A 26,880-nucleotide genomic window follows, 5' to 3' on the forward strand; every position below is an offset into this window, starting at 1 on the left:
CTCACGGGCCTAGTTGCTCTGCGGCATGTGGGATCTTCCCAGACCAGGGCTCGAACCCATGTCCCCTGCATTGGCAGGCAGATTCTCAACCACTGCGCCACCAGGGAAGCCCAAGCTATTTCTTTTACCTGTCTCTACATGGACAACCTCAGATTTGTCAAACTTACTATTTTGCTGAGCAGAAATAGAATTTACTTCTAATTTCTAACAGATTGACGTGAAACTTGGAGAAATCACACAAGGGCCTTTCTTCGATCAGTTCCTTTGTGGATCTCCAGTGGCCCCACCATTTGGAAATACTCAGTGTGCTCTACTGTGGCCTCCATGGGGCCTGTGCCCCTCTTACTCTGCCCTGCACAGCCCTGGGAGAAGCGGGAGGCGTGGTCCTCCACTTTGCACATGGCAACTTTACACTGCATATAGATCACATCATAGCTGGTGAGAAAGCTGAAGACGTTGAACTTGAACTGGGCTATGTTCTTCTCTCGGGAGTGGAGGTTGACATAAGTATTGTCTTTGATGCACCTGATGGCAAGAAAAACCCCAGGCCAAGAGGATTAACTTAAAGCATGGTGTGAATTAATTCTGGCTCAAATAATCAGGCTTGGACACAGACCTTTGAATTTCAACTGGAGTTCTCCCCACAACCCACTCTTCCTTTCGTTTATTAAAAAACTTTATAATACTACCATGAGGGGAAAAACCACCATTCCTGGCCAAACCACCATTCTTGGCCAGAAACAGAAGGGAACTGTAAAATAAAATAAAAACAAGACAAAATAATTAAATTATAGCTAGAGCTGTTTCCTACTCTACTTTTTTCAAAAGGGGAGATTAAAGGTGGTGGCTGCATTATTTGAAGGTGAACTTCAATTATTTTAAAATGTATTTTGTAAACCCTAGTGCAACTACTGAAAAACTTAAGGAAAGAAGTAAATGATATATCAAGAGAGGAGATGAAATGGAATAATATAAAATGCTCAGTTAAAACCAGCATATAAAATGTTGTATTAAAACCAGAGAAGGGACTTCCCTGGTGGTGCGGTGGTTGGGAATCCGCCTGCCAATGCAGGGGACACTGGTTCGATCCCTGGTCCAGGAAGATGCCACATGCCGCAAAGCAACTAAGCCCATGTGCCACAACTACTGAGCCCGTGCGCCTAGAGCCTGTGCTCTGCAACGAGAGAAGCCACCACAATGAGAAGCCCGCGCAGGGCAACGAAGAGTGGCCCCCGCTCGTCGCAACTAGAGAAAACCCACACACAGCAACGAAGACCCAATGCAGCCAAAAAAAAAAAAAAAAACCAGAAACCAGAGAAGGCAGCAAAATTAGAGTGGGGGAAGAAACAAAGAACAAATGCAACAGGTAGAAAACAGTTACTAAGATGGTAGATTTTAATCCAACTATATCAATAATCACTTTAAATATGAATGGACTAAATATACCAATTTAAAGACAGAGACTGCCAGAGTAGATAAAATGAAACCAAGGTCCAACTATATACTGGCTATAAGAAACCCACTTTAAATATAAAGATAAAGATTAACAGTAAAGGGATAGAGAAAGATTTACTATGCTAATACCAATCAAAAGAAAGCTGGATTAGCTACATTAATTTCAGACATAACAGACTTCAGAGCCAGGATAATTATTAGAGATGAAGAGGGGCATTACATAATGATGAAGGGAGAATCAGTCCTCCAAGAAGATGTAGCAATCCTTAATGTATATGCAGCAAACAATAAAACATCAAAATATATGAGGCAAAAACTGATAGAACTGCAAAGAGAAATCAACAAATCCATTATTATAGTTGGAGACTTTAACACCATTCTGTCACTAATTGACAGGCCCAGCAGGCAGAAAATCAGGAAAGATACAGATGACCCAAACAGCACCAACAATCAGCTAGACCTAATTGACATTTATAGAACACTTCAACAACAGCATAATACACATTCTTCAGCCCACATGGAACATTCACCAAGATAGACTACATTCTGGACGATAAAAAAACACCATAACAAATTTAAAAGAATAGGAATCACAGAAAATGCATCTTCAGATCACTTTGGGATTAATCTAGAAATCAATAACAGAAAGGTTGCTGGAAAATTCCTAAATATTTGAAAATTAAACAACACCAAGTAACCCAAAGATCAAAGAAAAAGTCTCAAGAGAAATTAAATATTTCAAACGAAGTGAAAATGAATATACAATTTACCAGAATTTGTGGGATGCAGCTAAAGCAATGTGTAGAGGGAAATTTATAGCATTAAGTTAATGTATTTAAAAGAAGAAAGATGTAAAATCAATAATCTAAGCTTCCACCTTAGGAAACGAGAGAAAGAAGAGCAAATTAAACCTAAAATAAGCAGAAGAAGAGTATGTCAGTTGTTAAATTCCAGCCTCTCTCCTATATGTATATAATATTTTTTTGGCTGTGCCACGTGGCTTGCAGGATCTTAGTTTCCTGACCAGGGGTTGAACCTGGGCCATGGCAGTGAAAGTGCTGATTCTTAACCACTGGACCTCCAGGGAACTCCCTCTCCTTGATATATTTTGAAAAGGGAGAATTGAAAAGGGAAGAGCTTTCTCACTCTGACTCAGTGCAGCTTAGCGCCACATCTATGCACCTCCCGCACCATGGCTCACACTGCCTCTGGAAGGTGCTGCCTCTTGCCCCTCACCGGCTTTTTGGAAACAGGCACCACGATGCTTCTCATGGGCTTTAGGCTGCTGTGGCTCTCACTACTCTGCAGCTGCCATCAGTAAGTGATGGGTTTTGTTATCTTCACACTGGTTGCCAATTACCCATCCATAAGCATTTTGCCCTGGTTGGGGGACATGGGAGCTATAAAGGCAAACAACTTGTCAGAGTTCTAACTTGTCAAATCCTTTGTTTAACCAAAGGCACCAGAATAAATCTCATCACTATAAGAGCTTAGCCTGGGGTAACCCACCAGCCCATCAGTGTAGGCCAAGTATCCTGAGGAATGGGGAATGTAATACAGTTATAAAACTTAAAGAGAAGGGGGGCATGGGTATGAAAGGCTGGGATGAGACAGCAGAGTCTGAGACAGCAAGGGTTCTGCCCAGGACTCTTTGGGGATTCAAGGGAAGTTGTCTAGACTTCCTATGATTATTTGTCCCCAGCTAGGATGAGCAGGATGGTGAGGGCCCGGGCTCTGCTTCTGGGGCATGATGAGGACTCTCCGCACAATGTTATGATTTAGGACTACCAGTTAAGAAGCCACAGGTCCCCAAAAGAATGCCACGTAAATATAATAGTCAACCAGCGAGGGCCTTCTATTTTCCTTACCCTTGTCGGATCAAATCGTACTTGACAGTTGTAAAATCACCAGGATCTGGAGAAGCCACACAGGTATCCACAAAGAGCCACAGGCAGGGATTGGGGCTATGGAGTGTGACCTGGAGGAAGACCTCTTTCCTCTGGCTGGTGTAGTGTGGCTGCATGCTCCCCACGTGCTGGGACGTGGGCAACTCGAGAAATGATATGGACACATCGTAGCTGGCATTCTCCCTTGGGACGTCAGCCCCAGGGACAATTTCAACTGCTAACGGGCCGTCCACCTTGCAGGTGAACTTGAGCTGAGGCACCTTGTGCCGTACAGTGTCTTGGCCACGGTGGCCCTGTGTTCGGCCTCTGATGGAGTTGGAGTAGCTGAGAGAGCCGAGGCTTTCCCGGGAGGAGAGAGGCAAGTTGGTGGCCAGTGCTCCTGGCTCCCTGACAAGCACTTTCTTCATGAGCAGAGACCTCTGCTTCATGCCCCCCACTTGGAGCCAGTTTGCTGAGAAGCTGGAGGGCATGAGGCCGCAGGCATGACCTTGCAGGTACCTAAGGCCATGATGGGTGACCTTATGTCCTTGTTTTTGGGAGTTTGGGGTGCATACAGCGAGCCCCTAGTGTGTGAGTCTGGACTCCTGTCTTCCCTCCCGTGAGGGCCAGGCTGTGGGATGTGAAGTGGGTTGGGAGGTCCACGCTGGCTGCTGAATTCTTCCACTGCTCCTCCCTGCTCTTGACCCCGGATCAACCCTGGCTCCCTGTGAGCTGTGGGCCTGGCCCTGCTGACCTTCGCTCTCAGCCATGTTCCTTTAAATCCAACATGACTTGAAGGGGCCAAGGGGGTGCTGAAGGCTGATGAGCAGGGGCCACTGCCTCTGGCAGCCTCCTTCCTGTAGCCTGGTGGGTCGCCAGAGACTTACTCTGCCCAGGGACGTTCAGGGAAGCCTTGGCCTGTGCAACTCAGATCCAGTGACAGTCTGCCTTGAAACCCTGCAAGGACTGCCCTGTCAGCTTACAGCAGTGTTTCTCACTGGTCTGCCTTGTTTTCCTTTTTTTGCTCCTAAGAACCAATATCTCTCTTCCCCCTTGAAGGGGATGTCACCCTTGTTGAGAATACACAGCTTAGAAGGAAAGCTAAACTCCAGGACCACATGGCCCTGCCCACTTCCAACCAAACTCTGGGCTTCCCGTGGCTCCTGGGCCTGAGTCTCTCCCTCGAGCTCTCCAAGCTGGCTGTTGCCTTGGGGGCTCTGCACTGGCTGACCCCCTGCCTGGAGCCCTCCTCCTGTTCCTCTGTACTTGGCTCCAGCTCTTTGTTCAGGCCTCAGCTCTTTGACCACCCTAATCAAAGTGGCACCCGAAAGCATTTTCTAGCCTCTTCCTTATTTGATTGTCTTCTTAACCCTTTTCACTATAAAGGACTCTCATTTGTGTGTTTATCCAGTGCCTGTCTCCCTTCTCTCGAATGTAAGAGCCATGGACCTGTGGCCCTGTCGGTCTTGTTGGCTGCTGTGTCCTCAGCACCTAAAAGGTTGTTCATTCACTTACTCTGAAATCAGATACAAGACCTTTTTATAGTGGTGTTTTTCCCATAGGTGGCCTGGGGCAGGTCACCACTGCAGGTGGTCCTGACTTCTATGTCCTCTGGCCCCAGCGCTGTGGTCAGCACATGAGGTTTGCAGGGGGAGCTGGGCCAGCCAAGGCCAGAGAGGACAGCTGCAGGGTTCTCCCTGCTGGCCTGGAAATGTCTGGGGCCTTCTCTCCTCCCAGGCACTGGGGGGGTTCCAGCATGGTTTCTGGGGCAGAAACCTCTGAGATAAAAACTAGAATTTTTAGAGCAAGAAGGATAAGAATGACCATGGTCTGCACAACCAAAGAGACAAAATGTGAAATATGGAGTTGAAGTGGTTATTTAGCATCATGCAGATGGTTTGAATGAATTCAACCTCCAAAAATATCAAGTATTTTTGTTTTGGTTTTTTTTGGCATGTGTCTAAACAGGGATGTGAAAGAATAGATGAATAGCCTAGGGATCTTGCTTTGGAACATGTTACATTGTTAAATGTATCTACAAAAATGATTTTGTGGTTATACACTCTTCCTACATCTTTGGTATACTTGTTTCCTTAACTTCAGTGATACTGTTTTGTGAAATAAGTAGGTGGTTAAGGAAAATGAAATAAACATATTCATTTCATGATACATAAGTGTCCTAGTATTTGCTTTCTACATTGGGAAATATAGCTCGGAACCTGGTTAGAAATATGGCAGTCAGTCTGCCTTCCCCCACGCTCAACACTATAGCTTGCACATGGTGGGTGTGCACTAACGCCGAATAAAAAAACATGTTGTAAAAAATGCTTTGGCTTTGCAGCTAAGAGAATAGCATCCAGCTATCCATCCATCCATCCATCCACCCATCCATCAGTCCATCAGCAGTCTGCACTTGTTACTATGGATTCCAAATTCAGTATGTATCCCAAATTCCCAAAAGGAAGGACAGTTGAGACAAATTAGTGAGCTGCTCCAGGTCTCACTGAACTCAGAAACAAAGTCATGGCTTGTGCCTTTCCTCTGTCCCTATCCAGGTTTTTAATGGGTGGTTGAATTTTCCAATCCTCTCTTTTTGGCCTCCATCCACAGAAGGGTACCACCACCTTGTCAGTTTCATACCTCTTGGACGGTGCCACAGCGGCCATAGGGAATGTTGAAGATCAGGTAGCGCCCTGTGACTTGGGGGCGACCCAGCTCATCATTTAAATATAAGCGAAAAGAAAGTCCTGAACTTTGGTTTCATTGAGTTTTACCTCGTATGTCTTCAATGGAACCAGGAATTGAAAAGAAAGAAAATAAATAAAATAGAAGCAAGCAGCAGGCCTTGAAAAGATCATTACCACAGGGATTTGGGGGGAATCACATAGATGGATTCATCAGCAAAGCCTGGGAGCAAAAAGAACCTCGGTTGGGAGTTGAGAGACCCAGCTTTGCCCTGTGCTTTAGCTCTGTGACTGCTATAGACTGAATTGTGTCCCCTCAAAATTCGTATATTGAGGCCCTAAACCCCAGTATGGCTATATTTGGTGATGGGGCCTTTAAGGTAGGAATTAAGGTTAAATGAGGTCATAAAGTTGTGGCCCTGATCTGATAAGATTGGTGTCCTTATAAGAAGAGACACCAGCACACTCTTCCTCTCTCTGCTGGCAGGCACTGAGGAAGGGCCCTGTGAGCACACAGTGAGAAGGTGGCCTTCTCCAACCCAAGCAAAGAGCCCTCACGAGATACCACCTCTGCTGTCACCTTGATCTTGGACTTGCAGACTCCAGAATTGTGAGAAAATAAATTTCTGTAGTTTAAGCCATGCAATCTGTGGTGTTTAGTTATGGCAGCCCGAGCTAAGAGAGTGACCTTAAGCAAGTCTCTTCCTTCTTTGGGCCTCATTTTCCTCCAAAACAAAATGGTGGTGGTTCAGCATCTTATTCCTTGAATGTGGTCCATGACCAGGAGTGTGGGCATCACCTGACAGCCTGTGAGAAATGCAGAATTCAGGCCCCACCTGGAGCCACTGAATCACAATCTGCATTTTGACAAGTTCCCTAGGCCATTCACTTGCATGTTAACCTTGACTGGTGTAGGTCATTGCTAAGGTCTCCCCCAGAATTGACATTTGACGCTATTTTATCCTATTTATCCTGTCCCTGCATCTGCCTTCATGATGTTCAGAATCATAGCCAGTGATGGGGGAGTGGCTTGGAACCTCCCCGGCCTCTCCTCTCCTCTCTCCTGACCTCTGCTGGGGAAACAGGAAGTGTTTACTCTTGGATGGACTCTCAGAAAGTCTCTCACCAGAGTTACTACAAAGAGCAGAGAGATACCTTGTAAAGAAGGCGCTTCTCTTGAAGTGGGAGTTGTATCTGCAAACAAAGAAGGATCAAACTCAAGTATTAGTGAAAAGAAGATGGAATGTTTTTTTCAACAACAGTGTGGTTGAAACAGAAGAGTGAATGGGTAAAACCGACAATATCACAACCTGGTCCTCTAGTGGGTGCGTTTGGGTGTGCTGGATGGGTCAAAGCATCACTTGACTCATAACACACATGGCCAAGCAGGTGGAGGTGTGGACCCCCAGCCCTCGCCTCTCTTGGGCACATCTGACTAAGACCAGTGCAACAAGCAGAAGGTGTTCCCTAGCAGAGGGACCACTCCTGTGTCTGTGGATGAATGACGAGAACATGAAGCTTAATTTCTGTGAAAAGGATGCTGGGACTTCTGTTTACATTGGGGCTTATTACGTAGACAAAATATTCAGTGTATATGTTCACCTGTTAAATAGAAAGAGGGGGAGTTGATCATATTTAACTTGAAGAAATATGACAGGCAGAAAACATTACCAGAAGGGGTGTCCACTTCTGCTGAAGTTGAGGACAAATCTGTGTATGAACATAGAGAAGAGGACACTTAAAAACGAGAGAAAGGACACTTCCATGTGTCTTTTCATTGGGGTTTACTTTGTAGTCAAAATGGGCGTTAAGTGGCTCATTTTCTAAACAAAACATGACAAGTAAGAAGCTAGTCTCATTAATCTAAACACCACAATGAGAGAGCCTTTACCAGATGGAGAGGTCATTTCTGCTGAAGTTGAAGAGAGATCTGTAGAAAAAGAGAAGAAGAAACTTAAATACCAGTGTTGAAAAATCCTGGGTTTCTGTTTTTACTGAGGCTGTGTTGGGGACAAAATATCCATGGAACAGCCTAGTCTGATAAATGGAACTCCAAGAAGAGGCACTTATGGGACAGTAGACAGTGTTCTACCTGGTGTGGAGGTCACAGTGGTTGACGTTGAAGCTGCAGATGAACAAAAATAACAAGATGGCAATAAGACAGCCATATCAGGCATACATGTTTCTATAAGATACAGGAGACATAAAAATGGCCATCATAGATCAGTATGACTGATTTGGCTTGTCGTTCTACTTTTGAGACAGGGACTATGGCAGGGCGTCTCCAGATCTTCCACTGCCCCCAGGCCACCCCTCTACTCGTTGGGTCGCCATTCCTCTTGCCCACCCTTTACTTCTCCTCTTGGAGGTGGAGGTTACTTGTTCAGAGGACAACAACAATTGGTCCAAGTTTCTCCACTGTACGGGGCTCATCTAACAAAGATTCTGTAAATGGGGGACTTGCTTTCCCCTGTCTTCCCTCAAATGGGTGGGAGGCAGTGACCCAGGGAAGGGTAAGCTCTGCAGACTGAAACTTTCCCTAGGTGGGGTATAGATCCCAAGATCTAGACTGAGGGTGAGGAGGGGGGGTGAAAAGTCCATTTGTCTCTTGTATGAAGAGTTGCCTTCCCACACAGCTTTATCAGTAATAAAGGCCATCTTTTGGTGTTGACTCTGATGTTTTATTTCTTAATTGCTTCAACACCTGGAGTAGGGGAGAATATCTTCTTTATTGTCCTCCCCCTAAATAAACCTCTAACACTCTATTTGTCAAATTATTAAATCCAAAGTCACACAGGAAACTCCTCGGATAATTACATCACTCAAAATCTTAGTTGCAGCATGCATGTGGGATCTAGTTCCCTGACCAGGGATCAAACCCCAGCCCCCTGCATTGGGAGCACAAAGTCTTATCCACTGCACCACCAGGGAAGTCCCTATTTTCTTTATTTTACAACTGATTAACCTTTGCAGGCACTCAAGTTGGATGGCGTCCTCCCATATATTAAACAGCTGGCATATTTTTCAGAGTTAGAACAGAAATCTGCCGTCCCGAACACGGGGGAAGGTTTAAGGCATGAAGGCATTCCAGACTCTACGTGCAAATTCCAGGCTTGGCCTGGGCAGCCCCACGCCTGGCCCAGGAGCCACCTGTGCTCACTTGAGCAGATGACACCAGCGTCTTCGTGGTGCCTGCAGTTGTGGGTGAACCAGCCGCTGTGAGGGCACTGCCCCAGTGAGGACTCGCTGCCCATGCAGTTGACATTGTCCAGAAGGGTGCTGCCGGCCCTGGGGCTGAAGCTGGCCCCCGGGAGGGCAGACATGGCCGGACCACAGCCAAGCTGTCTGCAGACCATGTGGGCATCCTCGATGGACCAGCTGTCATCACACACAGTACCCCAGGTGTCGGCGTGGTAGATCTCCACTCGGCCCTCACACCGGCTCGACCCGTCTGCCAGCCGCAGGCCCAGACCTTGGTGGACATTCCAAACAATGACCTCCATCAAGGCTCATCCAGCGAGGCCACCAGAAGAGCCAGTATCTCCTGAAAATTGTGCACTGACCATGGATAATAACAAATCTACTCCCTCCTTTATTTCATTCTGTTTAATTTTGCCCTGGGTATTACTCTGTGTTTTTCGAGGTTACAACTGGTTAAGAAATGGTTTTGCTCCTTAGCCAGCTGGCCCAGAGCCCTGCATTCCTGCATAGCTGCCCCTTCTCTTTCACTGTGTGTTGTGAAGTCTCGGGTTCTGGCACTCACAGGGTTTGTTGGATTTTTCATGAGAAGCTATGATGCACACACTAACTGGTGTGTGTACGTGTGTGTAAGATTCTCTGTGTGCCTTGCACGCATCGATCAAGTGACAAGAACAATAATTCCTATCTGTGTTATTCCCAGGATCATGTGTCACCACATGTGAAGACGCTCTGGGAAGTATAAAGGGCAGTCATTACAGGCTGGTCCCCACGGTCAAAGGGCAGTGCTACAAAAAAGAGTCGAGACTGCATATGCTTAGAACACAGCCAAGGGGAGCTCCCAGCAGGACCGGGTGAAGATGTGAGGTCAGCTGGGTACTCCCATCCCAGCCTTCCTGGGCGCCGGCTTCCGAACCAGTCCCCACAAGCCAGTCTTGCATCTCACAGCTCTTTCCCCTCACTTTCCAGCCACGGATTTTCTAGGTGAACCTGGACATCATCAGGCCCCTCCAGCAGCAGCCTTTTGTGCGGCCTGAGGCTGCGGAGGAAGGCACTTCCGGCAGGGCCATTTTCTCCCACAGTAATGCTGGGGTTTTTCTGAGCTAAAACTCCACAAAGGGAAGGCAACCGAAGCGAGAGGGAAAGATTACCTGTTGGTGTGGGCACCCCTGTTGGCTTTGGAAAAGAGACTAAGGACAGACAGAAAGTGAAAGAAAAATAATTATTCAACAACCTAATTAAGGGTCAAACATACTTAACTCTCAGTCAGTGGTTGGTGGGTTCCCTGCCTTGTGGATTATCTACTTTCTGATTCTAAGTTGATTCCCTTCCTGAGTTCTTTCTCTGTGGGGAGTACTCCTTCCATCACCCAACTGGCGTGTCTACAGGGATTCAAGCCAACTCATACAAGCTCAAGAAAATCAAAGCATGGGGGTTGGATGGATTTTTTAAAAATAGATACATTTTAAAGTCAACAAGCATCCTCTGGGGCTCACTGCTGTTCAGTATAACCTACCCTGGTGCTTCATTTGAAGGTTTGGGGTCATTTCTCTTTTTTTCTAACTCTTCGCAGCATATTTTATTTTATTCTTAAAAACATTTAAAAAAAGCAGCTGACCTAATTTGAAATGTGACAACTATTGGGCCAATCACAGAGTCAGGGAAAAACTAAAAAAGTGGTGATTTCTGCTCCTTCATTCTTTACAGTTCTGGCAAGCAGAAGGCAGTACCCAGAGACAAATCCCTGCAGGGCCGTGGGAGAAGGGAGGGCAGAAGGTACCAACTGACATCTGAATGGTGCGCCCCACGAGCGCCGCCCTTCCCACTCTACTAAGAGGGATCCACCAAGCCCCAGCACGGCTTTACGGGGCAGGTGCTCTTACCCTCCTCCTCCTCCTTGGCCAGAGGTGGAAACTGAGGCATGAAGAAGTTCAGAGATTTCCTCAAGGTCCCACAGCTAGCAAAGGTGAAGCCAGGACAACAAACCCAGGGCATTTGGTTCCTAAATCCAACCCTACCGCCCAGGGTAACTCTGCCGAGGCAAGTTATAGCTACTCAATTCAGAACCGCTGCAATTACCTGAAGCTGGGTCACTCACAGCAGCTGATGGCGTTGAGCAAGTCAGGGAGGCTACGAGAAACATAAATCAAAAGGAGAGGGCAGGTTATGTCCCTTAGTTCTTCTTAAACCCAAGGGGTAGACTTGCTTGTTTGAAACAGAAGGGTATATGTCTTGGGAATTCCCTTGTGGTCAAGTGGTTAGGATTCGGTGCTTTCACTGCCAGGGCCTGGGATGGATCCCTTGTCCGGGGAACTAAGATCCCACAAGCCGTGCGGAATGTAAGACATATACACTCTATGTCTTGTTTGGGGGAGAAACTGTACCCAATCTGGGCATCCGAGAATGGCCCTGAGTTGCCATGGCTACGATGTCCAGATGTCCTAGTTCATTTCTGTCACTGTCAGACACTGCAATGTCATTTTTGTGGGATTTTCTGGGGGGCAAACGGAGGCCACAATGGTGGTCACCTTGTGTGGAGCACCTGTCTTGCCAGTTGGTTTGGTTTTGTAATTCTTTGTGGATGTGTGGGTCTTGCCTCCCAGAGTAAATGTCAGTTTGTAAAGGGCAGGACCACGTACGTCTCAAGGACATACCACTGGCAAGGTCAGCGTTGGGAAGGAGCAGATGGGCCCCAGAGTGGGCCGTGGAGCTGGGCCATGACCCTTCCATTGCCTCTGCCCCACCCCCTGGCTCCAAACCTCACTGCTCTGTAGGCCCCCGGCCCTGCCCTCTGATGGCTTCGGCTCTTGCTTTGCTGAGAACGTTGATTCTGCCCCTTCACTTCTCTCCTCCTCTCAGAACCTTCCAGCACCTCCCCCTCCCTCTTGGCCTTTCATCCTTTCTCACGTCCGTTGCAGCCAGTCTAGCTGATAAACCAGTTTGCCTCTTCCCAGCCAGACCCAGAAGGATGTGGAGATAAAGGGGGGCTTTTTACTCCAACTACTGAATTTATCTGCAGAGACTCAACTGGGATAAAACTGGAGAATAAGGACCCTGGGCTAGGAGCTGGGCTCTCAGCTCTGAGACTTTCAGAGCATCTCTGGTTACCTGTAAAAATTGCAGGGTGCTGGGGTGGGGGATGGTTCGAACCAAAGAGACGGTTCCCAAAGGCATCACTCATCACTGGTGGGCTGTGAGATAATCTGAGGTAGCACATCTGCTAGTTTAAGAGTTACTCATTCATTGCATTAAAATATAAAAGTTTACACTTAGTTCCATTCTGCTTAAGGATATTTTCAGATATACATGGGTATGAACTGATTAGATAGTTCACTGTTTATTTGTAAACATTTTAACTTTGTTTTATTGCCATTGTATTTATTTTTATGTATTTCCTCTTCATGGCAAGTGATCCTGACCCTCCATTCATGGTGGTGATATAAAATTTCCTTGTAAAATGAATTCACTTCAGTGAAAAAAGAAGAGCTGATGGAAAGTATTCGGAAAATTCTAGTGTGGGTAGTAGGTGCATATGGCGGGGACCGTGCAGGGCTGAAGGGCTGAAGCTTGGGAAACTGACACAGGGACTGTCCAGGACTTCCCCGCGGCTTTAAGTACAGTTGGGTGAAGACTCATAGAGCAGGAATGTCATTTCGCCCACCCCCCGGCCTCGGCATCAGGCCCACCTGAGCAGACAACGCCAGCATCCTCGTGGTGGCCACAGTTGTGGGAGAACCAGCCGCTGCGCAGACACTGCCACAGCCTGTCTTCGGTCCCCACGCGGTCCACGTCATCCAGGGTGATGGGGCCCAGGCCTCGGCCAAATCTCGTCCTCCTGGGGGCAGACCCTGCCCCGCCGTAGGCCAGCTGCCTGCACACCACCTCGGCATCCTGCAGGTCCCAGCTATCGTCACACACGGTCCCCCAGCTGCCGTTGAAGTGCAGCTCCACGCGGCCCTCACACCGCTGGCTGCCGTTGGCCAGCCTGAGCGCCACATCTGGGACACAGACATGCCCGGGTCACCGCTCTGCCTTCGAGGAAGAGCTGGGCATCTCCTCTGAGCTGACCAGCTTTCGAGGGCTGCCTTCTCATTCTGGGGAGGAAATTAAGGTGGGTTAAAGCGCCTGCAAAGGTACTTCGGGTTTCATCTCTCAGGTTACTGTGATTTCGGGGTGTGTGTGTGGGGGTGTTTTGTTAAAGCTCTTTGCCAGACAGGATTGTCTACTTTACAGAGATCAAAAGAGGCCCCCGGGCACTCTGCGTGACGTGGGAGGCACCAAGCTCAGGGACACTGGCGCCTGCTGCCCTTGGTCAGGAACAGCATCCTTTAGGCAGGTGTTCCGAATGCAACAGGCTCAGAGACTGAACAGCATCAGCCAAGTACCCCTCTCACACAGCGTCGTGTGCTCTGCCCTGAGAAGATGTATGTGGACGCGTGGTTTCACAGCAGTGCTGGGTGTTCAACCACTTTCTCTAGTCAGATCTTGGGGGTAAACTAAGGAGCTCGGGACCCATTTCCCCGATCACAGAGTCGGCCGTCCACCCTCACTGTCATTACCAACCACGGCCAGAGGCTAAGATGACCTGGGAACCTACTGGTATTGTTCTCGTCTTGCACGAGGGACTCGTAGGATGCAGAAAAGCCGACGCTGGTGACGATGGCGTCGCTGTGGAAGACCACCATCAGGTGATTTGCAGAGGAGGTAAATATTGGGGTTGGGCTGGAGCAGTACCTCCCGAGCGAAAAAGATTCGCTTTGTGGGACATCAAAGATTTCGATGAAGTCGTATGGACAGCCGTAGAAGTTTTCCAATCTGTGAAGTCATGATGGTGTTCAGATCAATCCATTGGTTTTTACGCCAGGAAGCACTGCCGAGGTTGGTTCGGGAAGGGTTCTGGAAAAGCTTTCTGAAACCTACATCTCTTCACACACGTCGGAGGAAGACATGACCCCACTGGGGCAGGCAGTACGTATCCTCCTGATTCTAAAAGTCTTTTATTTTTTTAAAGTTTTCATTCAATTGTATTTTCTGAATATGCATTACAAGCACAAGGAATATAGTTTAAGTGATATTGATGGGTACATGGTGCAAAGCAACTTTTCTCCCACCTCTGATTAGTCCCCTTCCCAGAAGCAGCTACAACGAACAGTTTCTATTTGTTTCCTTCCACAGATAGTCTATGCACAACTGTCAGTCCCTGTACTATTGGCCATGATCTTGCAGATCATTTCACAGCAATACACCCTACATGTGTGACAGCAATATATAAATGTACCAAAATCTATTTAACTGAACCCCTATTGATGGGCAATTAGATTGTTTCCAATCTAGCACTACTATAAGAATGCAACCAGGATTCTCCTCAGTGCACATAAGACTTTATGGAATTTGGGTTTTTTTTTGCGGGGGGGGGGGAAGGGTGGTAGCAGGCAGTATAACCAAGTAAAGAGGATAGTAAAAGTAGGAGATATTTACTCACTTCCTCACTTCGAAGGTAAGTTTGACATGAGCCCTCCTATCCACTTGTATGTCCCAGGCACACACCACATTTGTGGGGTATTTTTTAGGATACCAAGGGCTGGAGAAAGAGCCCAAACTATCTGTGAGCAAACCGCCACAATGGAAATTTTCATCTGCAAGAAACAGTGAAGAAATTCCATTGGAAGGGGGCACCGACCTCTGCTGGTTTTTTAGAGGGGTCAAGAGGGCGTGGGGTGAGAAGAGGCTAAGGAGAATTTGTTCTAGAGCTGCTTTGGCCCGTAACTACAAAAAAGAGCTTTGGAGGCTTTTGGAGTTTCCCATGTTACTCTTTGTCAGATAAGATCGTTGCGTGTGTCCTGTCAAGCTTATAGGGTTTTTGTGAGGAGAAATGATCGTGACATAAGGTTGAGAGGGCTCTATGAACCCATATGCACAGATAGGTCTGAGCATGCATTTTACTTGAAAAAGATGCAAAGACAATGCAAACCAAAGGCTCCTTGCTCAGTACAGCATTACTGTGTGGTCACGGAACAGACTGTATTAGAAGACCCCTCATTGTGTTATATCCAAATTCTAGCTGAAATCAAGACCAAGATTACTTAAAGCATCCACTTTATGGCTGAAACATTGGATTTGAAGTGGAATTTTTAAAGGGTTCTCTGTGCTGGAGCTTCTCATATGTAAAAGGAAGAAAGGGTTCCATCTGGTTGCTGGAAGTGCTAAAACTGAAAAGAAAGCAAATATAAAACCACGTGAAGTGTTTAAATAAAGCTGAAGTACTGTAGGGCGGCTGTCACCAGTCGAGCCTATGAAAATACACAGAGAAAAAAATGATACTGTGAGCAAGAACTTTTATTCAGAATAACCCTTAAAATACTCAAAAATATTGACATGCAGAGCTGTGATTACTCTGTGCTGCAGTGGACAGAGATGACTGACACTGCAAGAGTTTGGATATTTAGACACCAAGTGTGCAAACAGGTGCAGTTTGATACAACTTGTTGAGGGCTGACCCTGGGTTTCTTTTCTATTCTATTCTATTCTATTCTATTCTATTCTATTCTATTCTATTCTATTCTATTCTATTCTATTCCATTCCATTCCATTCCATTCCATATTTCCTTGCTCCCTGCGGCACCTATAGCATGATCACCGCTGCAGGCAGTTAGCCCTTGCTCACGGCGGATACTGATTCAGGGAATCCCAGTGGCCAGAGATTCCATTTCTGATGAATCTGAATTTTCCTTCCCCCTGACCTCTCTCCCCACCCTCTGCTGCCCCCCTCCAAGACCCACCATTTTGCTAACGCTAATGGGCTGCATTGCTCTTTTTAATTAACAAGTGATAATTTAATTAGACTGTGGCACAATTACAGGATTACAAAGTAGCTAGGATTCACCTATACCAGGGACCTGGCAATGGGTTGAAATGTTTGGAAGAGCAATATCTGTTAGTCCCACTTTTGGATTGCCATCAATACCTATTCCAAGACAGAGGAGAGAATAAGAGATGGACTGAGTTAGACAGCCACACAATTCACAAAAGGAATCAAGCTTTTTTTTTTTTTTTTTTTTTTGTGTGTGTGTCAAACACATTCTGCTCTGGGCAGTTAGGAGTGTGGCACTAAAACCCATCGATGCTGGCTAGACACTGGCAGCCTCAGTGCCCACCGGGTGAGGGAGCACACTGTGCTTTCCAGGCTCGTGATGGCTCATCTAGTTGCTAGAAGCGCTAAATTTGAAAACATGGCATTTCCTTACTTTGGGTCAGTTATGGGGCTGAAGGAACTTTAGCAACAGAGCTGGGCTCAGTCTTTCACACAGCACCTTAGGGGACGGGCCTGTGTGTGATCTAGGCTCTGCCTCTGCTGCCTTGTCAATCAAATGAGGATGCTGGTAGTCTCTACCTTATTTGAGACTGTGAAGATTAAATGAGACCAGGAATGCACTGGTTTTAGCACAGAGCCTGGCTTGTGTTAAGCACTCTTTGGACACCGGCTGCTATTCCCATTGAGGAGAGAGTGGATTGTCACCAACGCCGTGGCCTGTCTATCCAGGAATGGGCTGTCTGGTGATACAAACCCCCCATTTAATCACCACAGCTTTTAAGGTGGGACCTTGAGCATTTTACAGACACGACAACTGAAGAGAAAGAAAACTACCTCTTAAGCAAATTGACTTGAAAAGATGGCTTGAAGCCCACAGCCCCTTTCTGAGTAATTGACGTCTCCCTTCCCAGAGGCTGCCGGGGGGTAAGGCTCTCCCTGAGGTGTGCTGTGTCCCGGGGGGGCCCACCTGAGCAGACGACGCCGGCTGGGTGTCTGCAGCTGTGGGAGAAGCAGCCGTTGTGCGTGCACTGCCACAGCCTGGATTCATTCCCCGTGCGCCGCACATCGTCCAGCATGACGTGGCCAGTGCCTCCACCAAAGTAGCTCTGCGCCGGGGCTGACAAGGCCGCGCCACAGCCGAGCTGCTGGCACACGACCCTGGCGTCCGTCAGGTCCCAGCTGTCGTCACACACGGTGCCCCAGGTGCCATCGTAGAGGGCCTCCACCCGGCCCTCACACCTGTGACTGCCGTCCCCCAGTCTCAGGGCCGCGTCTGGGGGCAGGAGAACAGAGGCTCCTGAGCTGTGGTGCTGTCCCCCGTCTCTGCTCAGGCCCTTCCGCTCAGATGGAGAATGCCCAAGATTCTCAGATGGGCACGTTTTCCCATATTAGGCTGTTGGACCCTATGTCTTGATTTGCCAGGAATGGTCCTGGTTTATGACTGCTGTAGGTCAGTTAATGCCCGTTAATTATTTTAGAGTCTCTTTTAAACTCTCAAAAGTACCCTGACTGAAGGATAAGTTATACGGTCACCCTAAGCATTATCCTCCGAGGGCTGTGGAATGTTCCCCATAGCTTGCTGCAGAAGCTCAGAGGTCTGTATGAATATGCGTTCTGGATGGTTTCTGCATAGAATTCGGCTGGAAGCAGGTGGGCTGGTAGTTGTAGTTTGAGATGGTTTTGCTCCAGAAGGATTCGCTCTACTGCATTTCCGTTTCCTTTGGAGAAGGAGGCTGTTGTTTGGGTTCTCGCCCTGCATGCGTGGCCACGGCAAGATACGAGACTCAGCCGTCTGTCTCTTCAGGGGGACGTCTTGGTGGAGGAAGATGACAGTGAGGGACAGAGCAGGGGGAGGGGTGGGCAGGGGGCTGTCAGTGTCAGAGTGATGTCACTCAGGATGTCAGTAATGCAGGTGGACCCCGCAGGTTGGATTTAGAAAGCATCTCCTCTCTTAAAGGGAAAGGACGCAAATTACATCTGACTTCCCTCTGAGGTCCCTATTAGGAGACCCACCACTCTCCCTTTCGTCCTGCTGAATGGCGTTGTATGGGGCAAGGAACCCTGTGTTGGTGATCATGGCGTCGCTTCTGAACACTGCGGTCAGGATGTTTGACGAGGAGCCGAACGTGAGCCCTGCCCCGGCACAGAATCTGCCCATGGAGAGCGAGGCAACCTGCTGTCCATGGAACACTTCGATGAAGTCGTAAGGGCACCCACAGATGTCCTCTAATCTGAGGAGGTGAAGGCAGAGTTAAGCTCCCCAAGGAAATCTGCAGAAATGTCTCACATAAAGTCAAATTTTGCATCATATCCAGCCAGAAACTGCAGGCACTCCTGCCCCTCCTTCCAACCACACAGCTCACTAGTGGACTTGACCCCTCAGATACTGCCTGAGTCTGCCCTCCTGTCCCTCCCTGTCGGGACTGGTCCAGGCCAGTCAGCCTCTCGTCATGTCTCTCCTGGTCTATTTTGGCACCCCTCCCCGCCCTGCTGCGGCCACAACTGGTATCTTGGCTTTCAGCGTGTCCCACCATCTTCCTCTCTGCCTCAAGTGTCTCCAGGATATCCCCTGACTCTTTATTCAAATTCTGCCACTCCCTATGGTGGTGGAGAGTGTCCACTAGGGTCTCACTGAGTGGAACTCTCAACAAGACCCAGAGCAGGAAGAAATGGTGACAGCTGTAAAAGTTTTGAGGGCCTGTTGACTAAGACTCTTCCCTCCAATGCCCCAAACTGCCCGGTTCAAACCAAGTGTTTTCCTGGCATGTTTTGTCTAACCTGGATGATCAGAGAAGCTGTCCCTGGCATCGTATCTAAAGCTGTCTTCGCCCCTTTCGCTCTCTGCCTTGTTACCAAGTATGTATTATATTTTTCTTGATAGCACTTATCAACTTATCACTAACTGAAGTTGTCCACTGAGTTATTGGTTTATTCGAGTACTACTTGTCTCCCCATCTAGAATGTAAACTCCATGAGGGTAGAGACCTTGTTTGTCTTTTTTGGCATTATAAACCCATTCCTAGACCAGGGCCTGCAGAAAGTGGGCTCAATAAACATACATTAAAGAACATCAACATTTATCTAACACGATAAAAATGTAACATATGCACATTTGCATTTAAACAACAGTCAGTGGCCTTTGACGCATGCCTTGTCTGTGCTCATTGCATAATATACACAATGGGCACAATGACATTTGTATGCAAACTACTGAATTTGAAAAGCTGTTTGTTGCAGAACACATCTGTTTCAATGAAATAAGAGCCAAGTAGCTCAAAATAACTCATTTTTTTTTTTTAGATTAGTTTTTTTTTTGTTGTTTTTTTTTTAATACTTTATTTATTTATTTAATTTATTTATTTATGACTGTGTTGGGTCTCTTAGTTTTCGTGTGAGGGCTTTCTCTAGTTGCGGCAAGTGGGGGCCACTCTTCATCGCGGTGCGCGGGCCTCTCACTATCGCGGCCTCTCTTGTTGCGGAGCACAGGCTCCAGACGCGCAGGCTCAGTAGCTGTGGCTCACGGGCCCAGTTGCTCCGCGGCATGTGGGATCCTCCCAGACCAGGGCTCGAACCCGTGTCCCCTGCATTAGCAGGCAGATTCTCAACCACTGCGCCACCAGGGAAGCCCAAAATAACTCATTTTTAAATTAGGGAAAAGTGATAATATCCGTGTGGAAGGTGACGGTAGCGTGGCAGTAACAGGCGACACTGCAGTGCATACCTCACATGTTCACTGTGGACGCCTCAGCCTCAGCACCACTGACCCTGGGGATGGATAACTCTCTACTGTGGGGGGCTGTATTGCGAATTGTAGGACACTTAACAGCATCCCTGGCCTCTACCCACTATACGACAACGGCGTACCCCCAATTGAGACAGTAAAAAAATGTCTCCAGACACAACGAAACGTCCTGTGGGGAGGTACAGTTATTCCCAGTTGAGATTCACTGGAGCAAATAACAACTAATTTTATGTCCTAAGAAACAAAAAGCAAATATCAATAAATTCAGACTTAAAAATGTCAAACTCCAAAAATCAGCAGCTAAGCTCAGCCTCCAGGCAACACACTAAACAGTCCTTGATTGGTGAGCTCTGCAATTATAGTAGGAAATTCGTGTTGGAAGGCTAACCTTGAGACTGTGGGGCTACGGGTCATTACAGCTGTTTGTAATAACCGTTTTCCAGAAACGATAAAATGATACTCTATGCCCCAAAACATTAGAACTGTGAAGCTCATAGATTTGAACTATATGATGCCAAATCTTCTCACATTGTTTTCAGCAAATAAATGTGTGGAATGAATGAATGAATGAATGATAAATACACTTTGCTCATAATACATAACACTCCCTGATTTTAGTCATGTCCTCCCCATTCTAAAGGAAATTTAGGCATCAGGTAAAACTAACACTCCACAGCCGACCCATTACATTTGAAAGCAGCATTTAACCGTCACATCCTTGACTGCTGTGGCCAATGAACACAGACAGAAAGCAGTGGCAGAGGTCTGGGACAGGCTGTGTGACAGTGTTAGGAAGACAGAATGAGCCAGACATGACCCAGTGTAGAAAGATGAAACCAGGGTTAAACATTATCAGGAAAAGTAATATTTTCATTAAAAAGTTACTCCTGTATATGTATGTGTGTACAAATATATATGTATATATACATGGATATAAATATGCATTACAATGGGATGAATTCCTTTAAAAATGGGTGATGGTTGGAGAAAGAGTAGGAAGCACAATGTACATGATACGAGGAATGAATGAACGGAGGCTATTTAATATGCAGAAGAAAAATCTTAGTAGGAACATGATAGAAATTCTTGAAGGGAAGAGGAAAAAGATTTGTGTAGCACCAGAGGGAAGAATAAAGATCAGAAAATGGTAATGAAGAAGAACAGTTTAGGGTTCAGCCAGAGGAAGAGGCTGTGTCCCAAATGGAGCTGGCTGAGAGTGGAGGGGTGAGGTCCTCATGTGTGGGTCACCCCAGCTGAGGCTCCCTCCAAGGCAGGTGTCAGGGATGCTCGTGGGGTCTTCTCCAATTGCACTTTCTAAGCTAAGACTTTCTGAGCTCAGATGACCAGACCAATTTTCACCTAATATGTGAAAGGATTTGTCACATGGTGCTGTAGGCTGAATGTCCCCTCGAAATTCATATGTTGAAACCTAACCCTCAATATGATAGTATTAGGAGGTGGGGCCTTTAGGAAGTGATTAGGTTATGAAGGCAGAGCCCTCATGATGGGATTAGTGTCCTTATAAAGAGGCCTGAGAAAGTTCCCGGTCCCTTCCACCATGTGAGGTTATAGTGAAAGACGGCCATCTATGAACCCGGGAGCAGGTCCTCAGCAGATACCGAATCTGCTGGTATACTGATCTTGGACTTTCCAGCCTGCAGAACTGTGAGAAAATAAACTTCTGTTGTTTATTAAGATACCCAGTCTATTACAATTTTGTTACAGCAGCTGAAATGACTCAGACACTTGGAAAAGCGACCTCTTGGGGAAAGCATGGTTTCAAATCCGGTCTGGCCTTTGATGCAGAGAAAAGCAAAGCTGCTTACTTCAGGCTGGGGATTGTCAGCTCTACATGGAACTTCTCAGCCAGGTGTATCACCCAGACACACTCCATGTCACTGGGGTAGTTTGTTGGATACCAAGGACTGGAGAAGGAGCCCGAGAGACTTGAAATGACTCCCCCACAAAAGTGACTTCCTCCTGTGAAAACAAACGAGAGAGCCGGGGCTGGATTCTTCAGGCATGCAAGTTGCATTTTCCCGAGTACAGAATCCAGAATTCCAGCAAGCTCAAAAGTGAATCACAAAATGGGAAGGGATCATGCTGGTGTAGACATGGTTGTGGCTTGGCTGGTGTGTGGCTGTACCCTGAGAGGGAGTGAGGGAGGAGGAAAGATGTGTGACAGGTAGGCAGGACCCTAAGACTGTAGGTGAGACTGGAAATGGATTGGATATGTACATGGCAGGTGTGGGGTGTCCAGTGACACGTCCTTACTGCTCTCCCCAGCTTCCTGTCATGCAAACCAGCCCAACTAAGATGCTGACAATCGATCTACTTGTGAGAGCTCCGTCCCACCACTTCCTTCCCCTCATGCAGGCAGGACAGCAGACGTCTATTCTACTTTTATGAATTATCACCATGATTCCACCCTTTACAGGTTATACTTTCAGTGGGAGAGAGTTACCTTGTGGGATAGGCGCTTGGGGAATGGCAGCTGCAAAAATCAGAACCAAAAAAATCAGGAAAAAGCTTGGCACGATAACATCACCTTATATCAATACTTAAGTACAAACGAATGAAGCTGCTACTACTCTTGAATCTTAATATATGGTGTGGACACATTCATTCCTCTTTTCTCCCTGATCTGAGATGCAGCCTCTCCCCTTCTTTCAGTGATTCACCAGGAAATCACAGACAACGCAGAGTCTCATGATTTGTTTTCTCTTCTGTGCTGGGGTCCACCAACCCAAGGGCTGTCCTGAGACTGACCAGTCATGAGGCATCACCTACAGTAACATCGGGGCTTATGAACATGCCACAGTGCCTGTAGAAATTTATCAGGTGCCAAAATGCAGAGGGACAATGCAGCTTTCAAACCCGGAAAGCTGAGAGCCATGGTGGGGAAAGGTAGGTTGGACAAGTATTCCAATGAAGTAAGATGGGCCCCTTCCCATAGGTCTGCCTCTGCAACCCACACCAGAAGGGCAACCTACAAGGGATGGCAGCTTCCACCTGGGATGCCCTCAGAACCTGGACTGGAGTGGCTAAGAGGCTCCCAAAGCGTGTCCCTCCAAATGCACCATAGTGGTGCCAGCCCGGGGTAGGGACAGCTGCTAGCCACCTCGCCTGGCCCCCAAACACTGCAAGGAGCACCCTTGACCCCAACTCTCCCCGGCCCAGGCCACCACTGAGGGCAGAGAGCGGCACCGTCACTGGGTAAGGCTGGGAAGAGGATGCGTGGGGCCCGGGGTGCCAGTGAGCAGGGAAGCAAGCGGCTGAGAAGTTGTCCTGGAGAGGCAGGCAGATGCAGGAGGCAGGACCATAAGTGCTCTGATCCAGCAGGAATCTGAGTTGGGAGGTCACTGCTGCACCTCGACTTTGAGTAGGTTACCTGAAGAAGGTGTACCTTTCTCTATTCCTGCTCTGTTGGCTAAGCCAGGAGGCCCACAAAGGAGCCCCAAATGTTTTCACTTCCGCAATCTGCTTTCTACCCACTGGGAGAGTTCGACATTCAGTGCTTCTTTGTTGACTTGCATGCTTTCGCTCTCTTAATTCGTATCCGTGAGAGGTAAACCTTTCCTCCTTCCTCTCTGTAACAACCCTCTTCTCAGCCACTGTGATGGGACCATCCTCTTTCAGTCCCTTCCTGCCCCTCCATGATCTGTTGTCCAGAGAGGAGAGTTTCAGATGCCATTCCATTTGGGAAATGTGACTTTTAGCTCGTTGACCAAGCCCCTAGTTCTCAGCCTTGGCTGCATGTTGGAATCACACAGGAAGCTTTAAATATCACTGATGACTGGCTGGACCCCAGAAGTGCTGATGTGACTGGTCTGGGGTGCAGTTTGAGCATCAGAAGTTTTTAAAGCTCGCTGGGTGATTCCAGTGTCTACGTCACTGTCCACCTGTGCCTGGGTCCAGACAGAGGTTAGATTTCTTTTTTTTTTTTAATATAAATTTATTTATTTATTTATTTATTTATTGCTGTGTTGGGTCTTCATTGCTACGCACGGGCTTTCTCCAGTTGTGGCGAGCGGGGGCTACTCTTTGTTGCGGTGCGCGGGCTTCTCATTGCAGTGGTTTCTCTTGTTGCGGAGCACGGGCTCTAGGTGCGTGGGCTTCAGTAGTTGTGGCACTTGGGCTCAGTAGTTGTAGCTCGCGGGCTCTAGAGCGCAGGCTCAGTAGTTGTGGCGCACAGGCTTAGCTACTCCACAGCATGTGGGATCTTCCCAGACCAGGGATCGAACCCATGTCCCCTGCATTGGCAGGCGGATTCTTAACCACTGCACCACCAGGGGAGTCCCGAGGTTAAATTTCTTATTCCCTTTGCAGAGATAATGGAAATTCAGTGTCAGACCTACCTGGGGGTGCAGGAATCACATCTGGAGCCCAGTCCCCTGCATCTGCATGCATTAAAAAGAGGTAAATTTAGGAAATCTAAGTTAAATTTTATAAAGACAAGTGGTGGTTTTCTAGTGTGGGCAAGTCCCAAACAGGTAGGCTTCGTCTTACACAAGCAAGAACACGGCATGTTTAGATTCTGGAGAAGCAGTTACAGACCTGAGAGAGGCTGCAAGGAACAGGACCGGAAAATTCTGTGGCCCTGGAGTGCGTGTTCAGAAGAAAGCGTGGCTCTCAGCATTCTCTGCCAGCCCGGCTGAAGGGACATTCATCTGTCTGGTCACCTGGCCCTGCTCTGTGCACACCTTGCACCCATCACCGAGATGCTGAAAGACCAGAAAGAAGCTGCCACAGGAGGAGAGGTACCTGAGAAGATGACGCCAGCATCCTCATGGTGACCGCAATTGTGGTCTGACCAGCCAGCGCTCGGGCCAAGGTGGTTCTCGCTTCCCGAACACTGAATGTTGTCCAGGAGGATGTCTCCAGAGCCCAGGCCGAAGTGGGCCTTTCCAGGGGCAGCGACGGCCCTTCCACACCCCAGCTGTCGGCACACGACCTCAGCTTCGTTCAGGTCCCATAGGTGGTCACACACGGTGCCCCAGGCCCCTTGTGGAGGATCTCCAGGCGTCCTGCGCACCGTCCAGAACCACCCACTAGCCGCAACTCTGGTCCATCTTCTAAACAAAGCAGGATTTTATTTTTGAGTGTAGGGAGTTTTAAATAAGAAGGATTTCTAGCTCCCGTATTTGTGGCTAAGGGAAATAAATGCAAGAATGAAGCCTTAAGGCTGTCTTGATTCCGTAATATGTTGGGCTGAGGGGCTTAGGAGTGAGACAGAGGCGGGTTTGGATCCCAGCTCTCCTGCCCCCTAGTTGTGTAACCTTTGACAAGTTATTTCATCTCCCTGGGCCCCAGTTTCCTCATTTGTAAAATGGGGCTTCTAGCAGCATGTACCTCAGAGGTGACAAGTCAACAAGAGTGTGACTATAAAACACAGTGCTTAGCCCCAGCACACCTTGGGTTCTGCAGATCTTGCTGTGTGGTTCTCTGTGTTGCAAAGCTGGGTTCCTGGGGAAATGGGTTCCCAGCTGCTTCTTTGGACATGTCTTGGATAAGTGCTTGGATAAGTGTAGATTTAGTCCCCTGAAGACACCTGACCACAAGGGCGTCTAGGACTTCATAAAGCCCAAAGGGAATGGCTTTTTCTGGGCTGATGGGCTGTGGCCAGCTGGAGTCACCTGCAGTCTCCTGGAGGTGCACTAGGGACAGCCTTCCCTTACTGTGTCCACAGGCTCTGCCACCCTGGCCTTCTTTCAGTTTCTCTAATGTGTCCAACTCTTTCCTCCCTGAGAGCAGCCCTTGCATTGCTATTCTCTCTGCCTAGAATGCCCCTTCATGGTCACTCATCACATATCACCTCCTCAGCAAGGCCGCCATCCCCATTCAATCCACAATAGCACCTCCTCCACCCCAGGCACTCTCTTCTATCCCATCTGGCTCTGTATTCCCAGCCTTATCACTACCCCCAAATCATCTTGTTTATTTACTTGTTTCTTATGTCTTGATCCTTCCCCATTCACCCAAATCCACGCTACTGTAAACTCCATGAGGGAAAGGCATGGTACTGTTTACTGTGTCCCCAGCACTTATAACTGGGCCTGGCGCAGAGTAGGACGTTAGTGAAGATTATTGGATGAGAAAATGGTGATCTTGAGTCAATGAATGGTCTGGATTTCAAATGCTGGACCTTACTTAGCCTCCCCAGGGCAAGATCTCAAGCATGCTTTTGAAGGTCAAATATATAAGGAATTCCCTTACTCAGAAACAAACACCCAGCTTCAAAATACACCCAGGGAGTTTCCACCCGAATTCCTAATGACCTGAGTTACTGGGGCCCCACAATTGGCAGGTAAGTATGCCTTCTGGGTGCAAACTGGACCTGGTCCTGGAATGACAGGCTATAGCGTCCATCCGTTAAGGAGTTCCCAAGCCTCTTATTTGGGTGAGTCTAGGGTCCAATGCAGGCAAGATGTAAAGTGAGCCAGCTGGTGGAGGGAAGAGAATTCTTGCAAGTTTGACTTTTACTTTTCAGCACCCTGGACAGTTCCCAGGCAGCCGGATGCAGCCGCGGGGAGGAGCCGCCTGCCCATTCACATACAGGCTGGACGTCACTGCTTTATTTCATCGCTCATGAGGCCCTCTTAATGGAAAAATCTAGCAGCGATGCAGCAGGGCTTATGTGTGTGTGTGTGTGCTTTTAAAACTGAATCCCAGGCCTCTGCTAATAGGGAAATCCCTTAAATTAGAAAACTGTTCTGTCTTTTCAAGGCCAAAAACCTGCTTGAAGCTTCCTACCTGACTCTCTTTCGCCCTGCGGAATTGCATTGAACAGAGCATAAAAGCCACTGTTGGTGATCACAAAATCACTTCGGAACACCACAGTCATGATGTCGGAGGAGGAGAAAAACATCACAGCTACTGAGGCGCAGAATTTGCCCATGGACAGCAGGCAATCCTGGGGCCGTCGAAGATTTCAACTGAGTCATACGGGCATCCAAGGATGTCTTCTAGCCTGGGGGAATCACAGTGGAGGGTTAGCAGCAGGTTAGGGCATCCTGGATCTTAAAGTTTGAAAAGTATGACAATCACAGGATTAAATAGTTGGATTATACTTTAAATTGCATATTAATATATAAAATATCAATT

General features: G+C 47.7%; 1 protein-coding gene across 1 annotated transcript; it reads right to left on the reverse strand.

Annotated features, from left to right (window-relative positions):
* Positions 1 to 233: 233 nt before the first annotated feature.
* Positions 234 to 26,620, reverse strand: LOC132351042 (deleted in malignant brain tumors 1 protein). Its single transcript, XM_059900746.1, has 12 exons — positions 26,530 to 26,620; positions 24,541 to 24,780; positions 21,603 to 21,756; positions 18,048 to 18,265; positions 16,869 to 17,307; positions 13,821 to 14,038; positions 12,910 to 13,221; positions 10,186 to 10,326; positions 9,186 to 9,497; positions 6,203 to 6,248; positions 3,324 to 3,860; positions 234 to 525 (listed from the first exon to the last, which is right to left on the reverse strand). The coding sequence occupies exons 1-12, from the start codon at positions 26,618 to 26,620 to the stop codon at positions 234 to 236; spliced, it is 3,000 nt and encodes a 999-aa protein (XP_059756729.1).
* Between the last annotated feature and the right edge of the window lie 260 nt (positions 26,621 to 26,880).

Source organism: Balaenoptera ricei, chromosome 16 (assembly GCF_028023285.1).
Source record: "Balaenoptera ricei isolate mBalRic1 chromosome 16, mBalRic1.hap2, whole genome shotgun sequence".
Taxonomy (NCBI): Eukaryota; Metazoa; Chordata; class Mammalia; order Artiodactyla; family Balaenopteridae; genus Balaenoptera; species Balaenoptera ricei.

Bases quoted from the DNA above. Each gene is read 5' to 3' on its own strand.
- LOC132351042 (XM_059900746.1), bottom strand. From the start codon at position 26,620: ATGACTGTGGTGTTCCGAAGTGATTTTGTGATCACCAACAGTGGCTTT. The intron at 17,308-18,047 runs GTGGGTCTCCTA...TCCTGCCCCCAG, and splicing joins GCAGGACGAAAGGGAGAGTG to ACGCGGCCCTGAGACTGGGG. The intron at 10,327-12,909 runs GTGGGCCTGATG...GTGGAGTTTTAG, and splicing joins TGCTGGCGTTGTCTGCTCAG to CTCAGAAAAACCCCAGCATT.